We start from the raw sequence: 16,907 nt of genomic DNA, 5'->3' as shown, positions 1-16,907 counted from the left end.
AGTCAACATAAAGTCAAGCTCAGCAAAGCTATGAAAGAACACCTTGGTAAATTCTTGCCTATTTCCAAGTTTTGGATAATTTTTCTCATAGGAGTGAGATATTGCAAATATTGCATGGGACATACTTATACTAAAAATTTATTCATTTATCTGCATTTTTTTTTTTTTTTTTTTTTTTGCGGTACACGGGCCTCCCAATGCCTTGGCCTCTCCCGTTGCGGAGCACAGGCTCCGGACGCGCAGGCTCAGCGGCCATGGCTCACGGGCCCAGCCGCTCCGCAGCATGTGGGATCTTCCCGTACCGGGGAACAAACCCGTGTCCCCTGCACCGGCAGGCGGACTCTCAACCACTGCGCCACCAGGGAAGCCCTACAATTCATTTTTAACTGGGAATCCTGTATTTATCTTTTAATCCTAATAACAAGTTAACAAAAACTTTACCTAGTCTGCACAGTTCCATTGCCAACAACGTAGCTCTTAAATTTGTGCCTGGCTTCATATTCTTGCCTAGATAATAAATATTAAGCAGTATTTCTACAGCGCTTCTATTCTTTATATTTACCACTGGGGGGCGCATATAACTCACAGTCTACCGGATGCCACGTGGTGAAGAGCGTTTCAACACCCCATCCACTAGGGGAACGTTCAGGAACCTCTCAGATTTCACAACCAGGCTCTGGTAACGTGCTCACTAATCATTTGTGCGCACGCGTACAACTGCTCCCAGGCCCGATCCGAACTGCGCAGGCGTAAGAGAGTGAGCGCGCAGGCGTAAGAGAGTGAGCGCGCAGGCGTAAGAGAGTGAGCGCGCAGGCGTAAGAGTGAGCGCGCAGGCGTAAGAGTGAGCGCGCAGACGCCATTGGTAGGACTCACGGAAAAGGGAAAGGAAGGGGATGGAGCCGCTGGGAGCTCAGACATTTTGGGACTCTGGACTGGAAGCGGCTAGAACGCTCTCCGGGCTGAGCATCCTGCATATTTGACGCTCCGTGGAGATGCCTAGCCGAGGTGCGCGACCCGAGGACGGCTCCGGGCTGGTCCCTACCGACAACTCGACCCAGCACAAGGAAGATCTTAGCAGCAAGGTGAGTGTGGGACAAGGTGACAAGGCCCCCAGGCTCGGGACGGGGCGCCGCTCCCCCCCCCCCCCGAGAAGATCCACGGCGGCCGCGTGGTCCGGTCTCGGCTTTGTCCCGCTGCTTTGACAGCTACAGTTAAAGGGAGACCTTGAAACTTGCCCCAATATTAGACCCATGTGGCAGTAGGGCGGGGGTTTAGTTTTTTGTTTTTAAAATTATGATTTTTTTTAAGTTTTATTTTAAAAATGATCGTACAGTAAAATTTGACCCCTTTTCCTTTTCTCTAAGTTTAACACATGTGTGAATTTGTGTGACCACCACCACAATTGGGATACAGAACAGTTCCATGACCCCAAAAGTCTCCCTTTATAGCTGTGCTCTCGCCAACCCAGAACCTCGGGCAACCCCTGATCCGCTCTGCATCACGATAGTTTTATCCTCTCCAGAACATAATGTAGATGAAATCATGGCGTATGCGTCTGTTACTCAGCATAATGTCTTTGAGATTCATAATTGCTTTTTTTCTTTAAAAAAAAGAAAAGGTACAAAGTTTATCATTAGAGATATAGCACAACAACAAGTGGGAGAGCACACAGAGAAACGGTTTAGTTAACATAGAGGCAAGGCAGAGATGCACACCCGGAGAGCAAGGGTGTGGATGTCCCCCCGTAATGAGGAGGAGCGCAGTAAAGAGGTGGTGAAGTCGTTTATATAGGGCAGTTCTTCCAGGTCTTTGTTTACCTTTGGCCCATTGTCTGGTTTCTTTTTCCACACCTGCCCTGCCCTAGGATCCTCCCCAACATGCGTGTGCAACTTTTTTCCAAGGTGGATTACAGCCCAGAGGCCTATGGGACGGCCATCACATATTATGGGGTGGTGCCCCCTCCCTTTTGACCCCCAAGGAGCCTTTCTGCGCATGTACAATGTTTCCCTTGCCCCAAGGATGGGAAATGTATGACCTCTTGATCTTTTCACAGGGGTTAGTCCCGCTCTGTCCCTGCCATAAAAATGTCCAATGTCCAGTTATTTACTCTATTTCTGTTGCTGGTTTTTATATCGAGGTGCAGATCTCGAAATATAGACAAGAGTCCGGTCATAAATATGTAGTCCTGGAGCCCGTTTGTCTCTTGCTTCAGGAAATGTAAACAGGGAGCTGGTAATTAAGTCCGGTCTGAAGCCCATCTTCTTCTCACTCCAGGAAGTGTGAACAGGAGGCCAGTTGTAAATGTCTAGCCTGGAGCCCATCTATCTCCTGCCTCAAATTCCCCCTGAGAGATGTGAACCCCAATACATCTGTATTGGGAGGTTGAAGGGCAAAGGTCTGTCTTCTGCAGCTTCTTCGTGCTGACGGGGGCTCGTAGACCCTACCTAGTTGGGGTCACAGAGCTCTCTCATTAAGGGGCCCATTGACTTCTGTTGGTTTTCCAAGGAGTGGCTGGAATCAGCATCACTGTCATCTTGTGTGGGACACCGTTGTGTCCTTAGAAGGAACAAACTAGACAAGTAGATTAATAAAAGGCAGGGGCCAAAGATCAGTAAAAGAATTATTGTAACCAGGGGCCCAAGCAGGAGTAAGAACCAGGTTACATTTGATAGCATTACCTTAACTGTAGTCCAGATAGTGTCAGCGCTTGGGTTACCCTGTCCAAAGGAACGAAGCCATTGAGCACGGTCATATAACTTTTTGATGTCTTTTTCTACTAACCCAGTGTTATTGACGTAGGTGTGACAGACCTAGTTAGTAGTTGGAGAAGTGACAACCTGAACGTTAATAGACAAAATAGATCTCATTTCTTTTCAGGAGATAAAGCCTGAAACCCAGTCTGGACCTGACGCTTTGGGGTGACTTGTAGCCAGGTAGCCAGTTGTCTAGTTTCATTTAAGTAGGTTTTAACTTTTAAGGTGGTATTAACACATAGATAACAGGTGCTATTGGTCTGAAAATTTTCTCCTTAATAGCCAAAGCAGGTGTTACCATTAATGATGTTAGTGTTTTCCTGGGTATGAGAAGATGTAAGAATTTGGGCTCATAAAATCTTTTTCTGAAAATATCTGTCTATCTGAAGGGCTGTCCTACCAGTTTTTCCTAGAGCACAGAGTGCCTCATTTCTTTTTCTTTTTTAAAAAATATTTATTTATTTATTTTTGGCTGTGTTGGGTCTTCGTTGCTGCGCGTGGGCTTTCTCTAGTTGCAACGAGCAGGGGCTACTCTTCGTTGCGGTGCGCAGGCTTCTCACTGCAGTGGCTTCTCTTGTTGCGGAGCATGGGCTCTAGGCTCCCGGGCTTCAGTAGTTGCAGCACGCAGGCTCAGTAGTTGTGGCTTATGGGCTCTAGAGTGCAGGCTTAGTAGTTGTAGAGCATGGGCTTAGTTGCTACGCAGCATGTGGGATCTTCCCGGACCAGGGGTTGAACCCGTGTCCCCTGCATTGGAAAGTGGATTCTTAACCACTGCGCCACCAGGGAAGTCCCCCAGAGTGCCTCATTTCTGATCTCCACCCTGAACTTCTTTCAGGAGGTGTTGAAGGTCAACAGCTGCAGTGGCCATGATTTAGTCCTTGTAGAGGTAGCTGGCAAGGGTCAGTTACCAGTCGGCAGGGCCCCTTCATGGTCATAAGTTTAACTATGGTTTGGGGGGCATTTCATGACTATGTCGTCCCACAATGCTAGGAATGCTCGTTCCCGGGTCTGACAAAGATTTCGTTGACAGGCCACTCAATGTGGTGTTACTGGACTAGGCCCTGTTAACAGTAGCCAAAAACCTCTGGACCACCTGTCTTACTAATCCCTTATGGTCCAGGTAAATATTCCCTCTTGTTGCTTCTTCGCATATTTAGAGTTACACTATTAAAATCATTGATCTCATATGGAACTATGTATCATCATTTTATCAGAGGCTCAGTCACACATTTGGTAATGTAATAAGCAACAATTTTGTAAAACAGGCAATATAGAAAACAATATAGCTAGTAGTACTAGTAAGGTCATAAATAAGAATTTAAGTCAAGAACTTCCATTAGGTGTTGCCCAGTATATACCCAGGTTATCTGACTTAGTCTGTTCTGTACCAATCCTTATCTTTCAGGGAAATTATATATTGGCATTGTTCATAAGGCATTTGCCCCAATTTTTTAGCGTAACTAGACTGATTATCCTTAGTATGATTTAATTGTTCCCAGCGTAGAGGAGCTGATAATGCTGCTGGGAACCTAAGAGTTTCCAGTCTCAGGAGGGAGCAGGTAGAGAGAAAGATAAATGTTTTAATTTTACCCACAGGTGTAAATTACCAAATTGTTGTAAACGATAAATAACTTGAGGAGAAGAGCTTCATTATATCTTCAACTCCCAGGTTTCAGCACCATCTGATCTCGGAGAGGCAGCAGTGAGTGATGGCATGAAGCAAGATCTTAATTCCCTGCCCAGGAATTGAACCTGGGTAGCCTGGATGAAAACCAGGAATCCTGACCACCACAATCCCTGGCTCTTGCCCCCAGTGAAAAATGTGTTTCTCACGGAGGCAAAACTGTAAAAATAGGTACAAAGTTTATTATTAGAGACATAGCACAACAAGTGGGAGAGCACACAGAGAAAGTTTGTTTAGTTAAGATAGAAGCAAGGCAGAGATGCACACCCAGAGAGAAAGGGTGTGGGCATCCTCCCTAAGGAGGAGGAGCCTGGTTTGGTTTTTTTCTATGTACTCTTTTAATACTTTTAGAAATACTGCTCACCTTAGATCTGCTGCCTGTATTCTCTGTCTCAGAAAATGTCACCACCATCCATCCAGTTGTCCATGCCAGTAACGTGGGAGCCAACCTTTATGTACATCAGGAAGTCCTATCAGTTTTATTTTAGAGTCCCATCTGAAATATGTGCCTTTATCACCATGTACATTCTTAACCATCCTAAACCAGCCACTTTCATCTACCGTAGGGAATCCTGCAAAGGTTTCCTAACTGGCCTCTCCTCATCCATTGTTACCTTCTTCCAGTATGTCCTTCACTTTAGCCAGAGCTGCGTTCCTAAAACAGGTATCTGATTATCACTGTTCTGCCCCTCCCTCACAAAAGGGAGCCAGTATAATATAAATCTTAACTGCCATAAGCAGGAAAAAAAAAAAAAAACTTTAAAAATAAATTTGAGATGAGGATGGCTATAGCCTTTGAGGTAATAGAGGTCCTAGATAATACTTTGGTTCTGTCCCAAACTGACAGTGGCATCTTGGGCAAGTCTCTAATCCCTCTATCACAGTTTCCTTGTCTGAAGTACTAAAGTATACCTGCCATTCCTAAAATGAATGGGAAAGTGCTGTTCAAACATAAGCCTCCAGGAGGTTGTACAAATTCAATCTTGGAATTCAACTCAATCTCTAGTCAGTTACTACAGTGACTGTCAGCTGGAGAGCAGAAGGGTACACATCTGTGAGGAATGAATTTTCAAACCACACACAGCCCACTCTGATTACTACCATAGCATGCCACTTATACTGATGTATGACAGATCCGTGAGGCTTCCGAGGTAGGTCAAAATTATAAAATATGCTTTTAGAGGCTCTAGTGATACTATATAAGCAGTCATGTTCACAATATAGCTACCTTTACTGAAAAGGGTTTAAAAGAAACTTAGTTGAGCCCTCTTCTACTAATAAAAAGTGAGACCTAGTTCAACAGTGCCAGCCTTGTGCTAACCTTTGAGATGTAAAGCAAAGATGGAAAGTGATGGGTTGTGCTACCCCAGGTAGGGCACTTACTGCTACTTCCTTCCTCTGAATGTCTGGCTGTACCATTTAGTACATAAATCATGAAAAGTATGGGAATGGGGCCGGGGGAGGGGGAGTAACCCACTCTTCATTCCATTTGGTATTTTTTTTTAAAGCTAAAATATAATTTAAAAGAAATCATTGAAAAATTGGTATTACTTTTGGGTTTTGGTGCATACTGTCTTTTTTTTTTTTTTTTTTTTGGTACGTTCTCTATTTTAAATAAACGACGTAAATCTTACTTAGTAACTATGGCTCTTCCCTGAATATGAATGCTGGTTACCAATACCCTGTCTGGGCAGTGAGCCGTCTAACACTTTGTAAGTCTAATCACTGTTTCTTCCCTCAGCTTTCCCCCACCTGTACTTCCGCACAGCCCCTGTTGCAAAGAATCTATATATTTACAGACTGCCCATTTGGACAATCAATACTTATCCCATATCTTTAATTTTAAAGAGTCCTCACTGAGCATACTTTGATAACCTCTGATTTAAGAATGTTTTCTTATTTTAATAGATTAAAGAACAAAAAATTGTTGTGGATGAACTTTCTAACCTGAAGAAGAACAGGGTGAGTTATTAGAGTTATTCCAAACAGTATGTGGGAGGGTTTGATTATATCTTATTAACTATATACAAAAGTTATAAGAACTACATATAAGATTTATATTATATTAAAATTTACAAGGTTTCAGTATCTTTTTAGTTAAATTGCAAAAGTGAAGTGTCCGTGATTTTTTAATATATATCATATATAGTTACATACATATTAACCATAGCTGTTGATAATCTTTTCCCCATCATATGCAATTGACATTACCTTTGAACCAAATGATATTAATTGTACTATGTTATCTTGCAGCCATAGTCACTAATGGTATTTATTTTATACTTGAATTGGTGTTTTCTTTTGAAATAAATGAACTTTAAATCTATTGAGAAGAGTAGAAACTATTCAAGTGAGTGTGAATAATTGTTTAAAAAAAAAAAAAAGATAAATGCTTCCCCTTCCTTCCCCCCCCACCCCAGGTTTTTTACTCAAAGCTTCCAAATCTTTAACATGGTTATTTAACTCCATTTCCATTAATGTATTCACAAACAAGCAAGCTACTGTTTCATGGGTCATTTTATACTGCCAAAACATATTTTAAAGTTAAATGATTTGAGCCCTTTAAAGCATTGTAGAGATTACTTGGTAACTGACATGCTAGACATTTCTGATACAGGTACGGTACAATTGATACAAACTTTCTAGAGGGCAAATTGGCATAATGTATCAAAGTTTTAAAGCTATGTAACACTTTGATCCAGCTGTTCTATTTATAGGAATTGATACCTAGGAAAGTATCATGAGAGTGCAAAAAAATTTAGGTACAAAGACATTCATCTCAACGTTGATTTATAATGGTGAAAAGTTGGTAACACTTAAATGACCAAATAAACTGAAATATTACTAAAGAAAAATGGTATTATAGTATATGCAGAGAAGAAAGAGTTTTACCTCAGTGTTAATGGTAGCAATTTCTAGATAGTTGGATAATGGGTGAGTTCTGTTTGTTTATCTGTATTTGCTAAGGTATTGTTCTGAACATGTTACTGAAGTTCAAGAATAAGCAATAATAGGGTTCAGAGTTTTGACATCTACTTTTTAGAATAAATCATGATATTAGCCTAAATTATGTTTTGCAGAAAGTATATAGGCAGCAACAGAACAGCGACATATTCTTTCTTGCAGACCGAACAGAAATGCTTTCTGAAAGCAAAAGTAAGTTTTTTTGGTACATTATATAGAAACACACAGAAATTCTTTTGTGGGCTTTCTGTAGAAATTCATGATGGTGCCTAAATTATACTGTCTACATCTGAATGTTTAAACATATATCTAAAGATGGGATGGTGGTATACCTGTTAATAAAATTAATGCAATAGTTTGGTTTTTTTCAAGTTAGCCTTCCAAGGATGAGTCAACAGTAAAAATAAAATCAAATTTAAAAAATATAAGATGTGTTAGGAAGCGCTAATAATTAATGTAAGCTTTAGAGTTTTAGACAGATCTAGGTATGAAATATTGTTCTACCACTTTCTACCTTTGTGATTTTGAGTGAATCACTTTGAGCCTCCAAAGTCTTACGGGATTTAAATAAAATAATATGTATATTTAATGTGCATAGCCCCATGCCTGGGTCAAAATAAGCATTTAACAAACAGAAACGAGTTCCCTAAATACTAAACATTCTTCATTAGAAGCCTGTTGTAAATTATTATTCGAACTAACATAGTACATACATGTTTTGATCTTGGAGAATAACCTGTTTTGCCCTTTGAATTACTAGGTAAAGGTTCAAGAATTTTTATTTCACTTAGTATGTCTTCTCCCTTCCCCCACAGATACATTGGATGAGCTGAGGAAAGAATACCAAGAAATAGAAAACTCAGAGAAGACCAAAATCAAGAAATAGTCAACTTGATTTTACATAGCAATGTGTGGCATTTGTTGTGCAGTAAGCTTCTCTGTTGAGCATTTCAACAAAGATTTGAAAGAGGATTTACTGTGTAATCTTAAACGGCGGGGACCCAATAGTAGTAAACAGTTGTTAAAGTCTAATATTAACTACCAGTGTTTATTTTCTGGTCATGTCCTTCACTTAAGAGGTGTGTTGACTGCCCAGCCTGTTGAAGATGAAAGAGGCAATGTATTCCTGTGGAATGGAGAAGTCTTTAGTGGAATAAAGGTTGAAGCTGAAGAGAATGATACCCAAATAATGTTTAATTATCTTTCCTCTTGTAAGAATGAATCTGATATTTTGTCACTCTTCTCAAAAGTCCAAGGTCCTTGGTCTTTTATATATTATCAAGCATCTAGTCATTCTTTGTGGTTTGGTAGGGATTTTTTTGGCCGTCGTAGCTTGCTTTGGCATTTTAGTAGTTTGGGCAAGAGTTTCTGCCTCTCTTCAATTGGCGCCCAAACATCTGGAGTGGCCAATCAGTGGCAAGAAGTTCCAGCATCTGGAATTTTCAGAATTGATCTAAAGTCTACTTCCATTTCCAAATCTGTTGTTTTAAAATTGTATCCTTGGAAATATAACTCTAGGGAGGATGTTATCAAAGAATGTGTTAATAGCCTAACTCAAATTTCAGCAGATTTGCCAACATTTGTATCAGTGGCAGCAAATGAAGCCAAACTGTATCTTAAAGAACCTGTTGTCCCTTTAAATATGATTTTGCCACAAGCCGCATTTGAGATCCATTGCACTAGCATTTCCAGCGTCCCACCGTCAAGAGAGACCCTTCAGGTCTTTCTTACTGATGGACACATGAAGGAAGTAGTTCAGCAGTTTATTGATGTCCTGAGTATCGCAGTCAAGAGACGTGTCTTGTGTTTACCTAGGGATGAAAACCTGACACAAAGTGAAGTTTTGAATACTAGTAATAGGAAAGCAAATGTTGCAATCCTGTTTTCTGGGGGAATTGATTCCATGGTTATCGCAGCGCTTGCTGACCGTCATATTCCTTTAGATGAACCAATTGATCTTCTTAATGTGGCTTTCATGACTAAAGAAAAGACCATACCAGCTGGTTTTAACAAAAAAGGGAGAAAAGAGAAAAATAATTGTGAAAAACGCTCTGAAGAATCCTCTACAAATGTCACTGCTGCTGCTGCTGCTAATCCTGGTGAGCAATTCAACGTACCAGATCGAATCACAGGAAGAGCAGGGCTAAAGGAACTACAAGCTGCCAGCCCTTCCCGGATTTGGAATTTTGTTGAAATTAATGTTTCTCTGGAAGAACTGCAAAGATTAAGACGAACTCGAATATCCCACTTAATTCAGCCCTTGGATACAGTGTTGGATGACAGCATTGGCTGTGCAGTCTGGTTTGCTTCTGGAGGAGTTGGTTGGTTAGTGACCCAAGATGAAGCAAAACCATATCAGAGTAGTGCAAAGGTATGACACGGTATTTCTGCTCAGGATTTCTGAGACCTAACTTTGACCCTTAAAGCTTTTAGCATTTAAGTTGCAAGAATATAGCGTATTTCAGTTGCATTTAAACTATAACACAAAGTATATGACTTTGTAAAAATTGGGCCTATTTTATTATTTTATGACTTTGCCTTATGGCTTTTCTCTGAAGATGTTATCTTTGGGGTTATCATTTTTTAAGTTTGACTTTTATCTTAGTTATTTTCCTTACTGTATAGTAGATAACATTTTTTTATGGATTTCTTTAAACCTTTATAGGTAGTTCTTACTGGAATTGGTGCAGATGAGCAGCTCGCAGGTTATTCTCGTCATCGAGTCCGCTTCCAGACACACGGGCTGGAAGGACTGAATAAGGAAATCGAGATGGAACTGGGTCGAGTTTCTTCTAGAAATCTTGGTCGTGATGACAGAGTTATTGGTGATCATGGAAAAGAAGCAAGGTAATTCCTATTATCTATCTGAGGGTTTTTAGGTAATCTTGTAAAGACAATAGACAGTAAAAGGAGATTTTTAGGTTCCTTTTTCTTTGGAGACTTGTTCAAATGAATAACAGTAGCAGCAATATCTTGGCTTTATATTACAAACACAGTCGGTCAGAAGCAAAGCTGGAGAAGAGCCAGAGGAACAGTTTTTCCAGAACTCATTCTCCAAGAAATGGCTTTTCAGTAATTTTCAAATACGATACAATGACATGATTGCTTTTAAGACTACAATGAAAGACTGTAAAACTTGAGGTAATGAAATACTGAGAGAAGGTGTTTAAGGGGCTTTGTTTTGTTTCAGATGTTTGCTTTCCTCCCAATAAGGGCATAGTCCTACTCCCAAGCTTTCTCCTCCAATGTTACAGAGCCTGACTTTGTCTCTACAGACATTTCTGTATGTACAGGCATACCTGGAGATATTGCAGATTCAGTTCCAGATCACCGCAAAAATGCGAGTCACGTGAATTTTTTGGTTTCCCAGTGCATACAAAAGCTATGCTCACACTGTACTGTAGTCTATTAAGTATGCAGCAACATTATGTCTAAAAAAAGAAAATGTATATACCTTAATTTAAAAATACAAAACAAAAAGCAATCACAAGGTAACATCAGAGATCACTGATCACATATCACCATAACAAATATTATGAAATTTTTGAAATATTGCGAGCATTTCCAAAATGTAACACAGAAACGTGAAATGAGTAAATGAGTAAATGCTGTTGGAAAAATGGCACCACCAATAGACTTTGCTCATTGCAGGGTTTTACAAACTTTCAGTTTGTAAAAAAAAATAAATAAGGCAGTATCTATGAAGCACAATAAAACAAGGTGTGCCTGTATAGATCCATACTGATTTAAATGGTGGTTCCATTCTGGTACTGGATTCCTCTCTGTCATATGTTTTTTGAACACAGTTTAGTCATATGTTGCAGATTACCTAAAAGTTTCAGAGATCAAGCCACTTTCACGTGTATATTCTTTTTTAGTCTTAGGGGTTTGTGTTTACCTACAACATATTTCTGATGATAGTAAACAGGTGCTTGAATACAACTTTTTAAAGCATTAAGGATAAAAGAAGATGTTTCATTTAATTATAAAAAGCAGAAATTTGTTCAAGTAGGTTAATTTATTAAGTGATGGTTTTATTACGAGAGTACGAGCTTGCAAGAACAAGGAGTCCAAATAAGCTTCGTGGGAATTGGAGCATCATAATACACGAACTCCGAGACTTCATTGTTTCTTGTCTCTACCTTGTCATTCCTGTGTTGCCAGTTCTGACATGTAAAATTATCATAATTTTCAAAATTTCATTATAAAGAAATAAGTAATGCCACAATACAAAGTGTGTAAAATGTTTTCCTTTTGAAGGGTATATGTGTATGGGAGAGAGAAAGAGAAATTCAGTTCATTATTTCAGCTAGGTCAGAGAAAAGGGAATTTATTTTATTCAGTAAAAGCAGTTAATTCTAAAGACCCCCAGGATTTCCCTGGCGGTCCAGTGGTTTCAGACTCCATGCTTCCACTGCAGGAGGCGTGGGTTCGATCTCTGGTTGGGGAACTAAGATCCTATATGCTGCACGGTACAGCCAAAAAATAAAAAAAAAGACCCCCCCCCATGACATCCTTGGGTAAAAATGGATGTGAAGGATGTTTAAAACAGCAAATCAGAATTGTAATTTAACAACTACCATTATAGTGGCTAGATTTAAACTGATTTATTATGGATTTTGGCATACATATTAACTGTAATCTATTAGCTTCTCTTATTTAAATTTGCTTTCACAATTCATTTTTATAAAATATTTTTTATAACAAATGCCTTTACCCTTTCTGATCTTTCTACTTAAGTTAGAATGAAATGTAATGAAATAGAAATACTAGTGTAATTGTATTGCATTTTGAGGAATTGGGAAGGAAGGGGGTGAGAGTAGAGTATTTTAAATGAAAAAAAGAACAGAATTTGCTAGAAAATTAGGGAAGCCAAAAGAGCAGAAAGGTTTTTTTTAATCTAATATTTTGTCCTGTTACACCAATTTGTCGCCATTTAAGCAATTTAAATGTAATTATAATTTTGATACCATAAAGTTTTGCCATGAGTAAATGTTCCACAAGTTCAGGAGAGTAGAGCCCTTCTATATTGGTTTCGTATCCCTAAAGTTCAATATCTTTAGATAGTAAAGAGCAGACACAGATTGAATAATTAACTCAAGACCATGCTTATTTTCAAGGCATCTCCAGAGATTTCTTGTGAAACAATTTGAAATTATTTCTTGACATCATAGGCTTAATTTGTTTATCTATTGAGGGAAAATTTCTTTATATTTTAGCATATGTATTAAAGTTAGACAAGTGTTGTGACTAAATTTTAGCCATAAAATTGTATAAATAACTAGAATATTTTTAATCTAGAAAAATAGTGCCCTCAAAAATAAATTTATACTGTAAATATTAACATACTGAAGAAAATGCAAAAGAAATAATCACAACAGATTGATATTTTTCTTTAATAGTAGCTATACTTTTTATTTTAGATTTCCTTTCCTGGATGAAAATGTTGTCTCCTTTCTAAATTCCCTACCGGTTTGGGAAAAGGCAAACTTGACTTTATCCCGTGGAATTGGTGAAAAACTAATTTTGCGTCTTGCGGCAGTGGAACTTGGTCTAACAACCTCTGCTCTTCTGCCAAAACGCGCCATGCAATTTGGATCCAGAATTGCAAAACTGGAAAAGAATAATGAAAAGGCATCTGATAAATGTGGAAGGCTCCGAGTCATTTCCTTAGAAAACCTTTCTATTGAAAAAGAGATTAAAACGTAATATTTCACAGTGTTAACAGGATTTACTGAATGATGATTTAAAAAAATACTCTGCTGCTTTATTATTGTATAATGTGGCTGTAAAATTCATTATGTGGATTTTTACTTTGTAGCGTAATACAACCAATTTAATCAAATTGATACTCCAGAGAAAGAGATTATACTTGAAAGAACAACCTGGATATTTTAAACTGTGGTATTAACATTGTTTTGAACTCTTACATGGTAATTTCCCACCAGCAGCACTAAAAGAAGGCAGCGTTTATTGACTCTTCATGGTAGCTATATCCAGAAATAACTCAATTTGTTACTGTTGTTATTTAACAGATAAGAGAACTAAGGTTTAGAGAAGCTAAACAATTTGTTTGAGGTTCACACTCCTGAGAGACATGTAGTACATCTCTTTAGGTAGCTCACTGTCCCACTCTGAGAACTTCTGAAGACTTTTAAATATTCTCCTGTCCCACAGATCTCTAACCTCCCTCTTTTTTCCCCATTCTCAGCTCATGACCTTGGCTTTTCAAAGAGAAATCAAAGTCATCCAGCTAAGAACTGCTCAGCTTTCCAACAACAAAAGTTCTAACTTACCTGTGTGTGCACTCATCCTTTTCTTCCTTCTTGCCTTTAGAAAGAGAAATATATGCATCCATCCACAAAAAGGCTGTGCCTCCACCTCTTCTTTGTATCCCAACCCTTCCTGCCTTTCAGGAACCTTACACTTGTCTCTCTAGTATCTTCAGCCTCTTTACAGTATCCTTCGTATAATCATTTAAAATGTTCTAATCTATACAAATTTAAAATACACATCCTTGATCCTACATCTTCCTGTACTTACCATCTCTTGCCTCCCACCCACACTCACCCTCTCCACCTTTTCACTCAACTTCACTCCATCCTGACATCCACCCACAATATTCAGTCATGACCACCATAACGCAGGGTCACATTTTGGATCTATCCCCAATTAGGTTTGACACCCTTTCTGGATCTGGACATACTTTGATTCTTTTAATTATAGTGGGAAAGAAATTTTAGGAATTTACATACATTGCTCATACTTCATAAGTGCAAACATGCAGCTCTCTTAAAGAAGGCAGTGACTTTTTGACATCTCTTGATCTGGGAGAGCAATCACAAATTTATTAATATTCACTACCTCCACAGCAGCTAAGGTAGTGACGTGGTTGGAATAAGAGAAATTCTGCCTTCAAACAGTGACCAGAACCCTCCCTGTTGCTAAATTCAGGGAAAAGTTTCAGTTCTTATCTCCCTTGACCTAGAGCAGCATCCAGTGAAGTTGGCCATTCTCTTCTCTTGGCTTCTGTGACCAATCTTGGCTTTCCTCCTGCTCTCCTGACTGCTCGCTTTTTGTATTCTTTCCTGCCTCCACCCTCTCCACCTGACCTTTACATATTAAATTTCTCAGGTCTCCATCCTGGGTTCTCAATTATCTATTCTCTCCCGTGGTGATTTCAGCCACTCCCCTGGCTTCGTTTACCCTAAGCCTGCCGGAATGTATACATCTAACCCAAGCTGCCATTTTTAGCTAAGACCTATATATCTAAGGCACATCTGACATCTCTACTTGGTTCTCTCACAGGTACAACTGAACTCTTAATCTTGCCCTGATCCCCCATAGCTCCTGACAGAAATTGAGGTGTCACCTGGATGACCATCTTCTTTTTAAACTCTGCCACTATTCGATCTGTTCCCAGTAGGCCATCTCATTATTTCTCAAAGCCATCCACAGCCCTCGCATCACCACCACCACCACTCAAACCTGCACCTGCCCTCTACTGCCATCAATGTAGTGTAAACTCTTAGAATAAAGTTCAAAATCTTTAACTCAGCAGCCTGCATAGTCTGGCCCTCACCTACCTCCTCATCCTATTTTTGTGCCCACATCTCTAGTTCTCTATGGAGTTTTGTTCAGTTTCTCAAAAATTTCAACTTTCTCCTCAGCTCAGTTCTTCATCACCTGTTGTTCCCTATGCCTGGAAAGCTCCTTCTCCAACTCTGCTTGGATAGCTCTTGCTCATCTATCAGGCTCAGCTTAAAAGATCACTTCCTCAGGGCAGCCTTTCCCATGAAGGTTAGCTTTCATTCATGTACTGTCATTACATCTTACATTATGGTACTGTTTAAATGCAGCTGTATGATTATCTGCGTAACTGTAAGCTCCTTGGGGTTTTACAGCTGCCCTTTTCCAGCGTCCCCCAGCGCCTGGCTTATAACAAGCGTTCCATAAATGTTTGTTGAGTAACAGAATGATGATGGAGGTGGGATTCTAACTCAGGACTACCTCAGAGCCTGAGGCCCTCGCCTCCGCCGCTCTGTTTCTGTGCTTTCTCGTAGACAAATAGTGAATGTAGGAAATGACAGAGATGCACGGTTCGCAGAGCCCCAGTCCGGACTGAGTTCTAAAGGGGAGGGGTGGGGGTGGAGTGGGGCATCTGCCTTGGAGGAATCTAAGCCGCGGCGAGCATCCCTGGCACCGGCGGGAGGCCCCGCCCTCGGAAGCACAGGAGCTCCCCCTCACGGCGCGACCCTGCCGTCCCAGGCCCCGGGTACCAACGGCTTCGGCCCGCGCCGGGGCGGCGGGACTTCAGCAAAGGCCCGGGCTCCCAGTAGAGCCTGGAGGCCGCGTGGGGCTAGCAGGTCTCCCCAGGCCCTCGGCTTAGGAGAGCCCCTCCCAGCCCTCCCTGCAGCGGCTACCCTCGGCCTTGCCCACGCGGGGCTCCTGACGTTGGCTTCGGGCCCAACGAGAGACCGGTCATTCAAAACCACTGTCCTCGGCCCCTGGAATACTCCAAGGACCAGCGTGGACGCAGCTCCCCTCTCCTGGACAAGCAAACCATAATCTCAGAGTTGGTTTCTTCCCTTTTCTTGTCCCTTCCCTTTTCCCGTGTCCAGTGGGCATAGGTCTTGAACTTGAGGATGGACAGACCTGGGATGGTTCTGATTCTGAAGGTGTGAAACCTCAGGCCTATCCTGTAACCTTCCTAGTCTCGTTTCTGCGTCTATAAAGTGGGGCTCCCAGCGCCTATCTCGCTGAGCAGCATCTAACTTTTTCAGAAACGGAAATTCTCTGGCTCCACTCCAACCAACTGGATTGGAAACTCTAGGGTAGGATCCAGCAATCTGTCATAACAAGCCACAGGTGATTTCAACACAGGTTAGATTTTGAGAACCACTCTACAGAGGGGCCAATTAAATGAAATAAATATTGTGTATAAAGAACTGGGCAAATAGTAGATGCTCAATAAATAGTGGTTATGGAAAACCACACAAAAAAAGGAAAAGCCCAAGCATAGATAAAAGAACAGATTGGTGATTGCCAGAGGCAGGGGGTGAGGTGGGCAAAATGGGTGAAGGGGGTCAAAAGGTACAAACTTAAGTTATAAAATAAGTAAGTCTTGGGGATATGATGTATAGCATGGCAACTATAGTTGATAATAAAATCTTGAAAGTTCTCATCACAAGAAAAAAAATTCTGTAACTATGTATGGTGATGATGTTAACTACATTTATTATGGTGATCGTTTCAAAATATATAGATATATCAAATTATTATGTTGTACCCCTGAAACAAATATAGTGTATGTCATTTAAAAATTTTTTTTAATTGAAAAAAATTTTTTAAATTTTTAATTGAAAAAGAATTTTTAATTGAAAAAATATAGTGGTTGACCATGGAACAATTAACGTGATAAAGATGAAAGGTACAGATTTATTTCTTGAGAAATTCAGCTTCATTACTCTGGTAAATTTTATTGCTTTTCCTTTTTATTCATTGCA

General features: G+C 40.2%; 3 protein-coding genes across 3 annotated transcripts in view; all 3 read left to right on the top strand.

Annotated features, from left to right (window-relative positions):
* The first annotated feature begins 830 nt into the window (after positions 1-830).
* Positions 831-8,353, top strand: ASDURF (ASNSD1 upstream open reading frame). Its single transcript, XM_060016448.1, has 4 exons — positions 831-1,082; positions 6,346-6,399; positions 7,518-7,593; positions 8,217-8,353. The coding sequence occupies exons 1-4, from the start codon at positions 993-995 to the stop codon at positions 8,285-8,287; spliced, it is 291 nt and encodes a 96-aa protein (XP_059872431.1). The 5' UTR covers positions 831-992; the 3' UTR covers positions 8,288-8,353.
* ASNSD1 (asparagine synthetase domain containing 1) lies at positions 8,309-16,900 on the top strand. The gene is made up of 3 exons (XM_060016446.1): positions 8,309-9,772; positions 10,067-10,248; positions 12,825-16,900. The coding sequence occupies exons 1-3, from the start codon at positions 8,309-8,311 to the stop codon at positions 13,108-13,110; spliced, it is 1,932 nt and encodes a 643-aa protein (XP_059872429.1). The 3' UTR covers positions 13,111-16,900.
* ANKAR (ankyrin and armadillo repeat containing) overlaps positions 10,110-16,907 on the top strand; it is an 85,995-nt gene continuing 79,197 nt past the window's right edge. Inside the window, exon 1 of the mRNA XM_060016449.1 lies at positions 10,110-10,248. The gene's annotated coding sequence lies outside the window, so the exon portion shown is untranslated. The remainder of the gene's footprint in view (positions 10,249-16,907) is intronic.

The sequence above is a fragment of the Delphinus delphis genome, chromosome 7, assembly GCF_949987515.2.
Source record: "Delphinus delphis chromosome 7, mDelDel1.2, whole genome shotgun sequence".
Taxonomy (NCBI): domain Eukaryota; kingdom Metazoa; phylum Chordata; class Mammalia; order Artiodactyla; family Delphinidae; genus Delphinus; species Delphinus delphis.
This window is presented reverse-complemented; position numbering and strand designations above follow the sequence as displayed.

Coding starts and splice junctions, on each gene's coding strand:
- ASDURF (XM_060016448.1), top strand. CDS start 993: ATGCCTAGCCGAGGTGCGCGACCCGAGGACGGCTCCGGGCTGGTCCCT. Junction 6,400..7,517: donor CTAACCTGAAGAAGAACAGG/GTGAGTTATTAG, acceptor TATGTTTTGCAG/AAAGTATATAGGCAGCAACA. Junction 7,594..8,216: donor AATGCTTTCTGAAAGCAAAA/GTAAGTTTTTTT, acceptor CTTCCCCCACAG/ATACATTGGATGAGCTGAGG.
- ASNSD1 (XM_060016446.1), top strand. CDS start 8,309: ATGTGTGGCATTTGTTGTGCAGTAAGCTTCTCTGTTGAGCATTTCAAC. Junction 9,773..10,066: donor CATATCAGAGTAGTGCAAAG/GTATGACACGGT, acceptor AAACCTTTATAG/GTAGTTCTTACTGGAATTGG. Junction 10,249..12,824: donor GATCATGGAAAAGAAGCAAG/GTAATTCCTATT, acceptor TTTTTATTTTAG/ATTTCCTTTCCTGGATGAAA.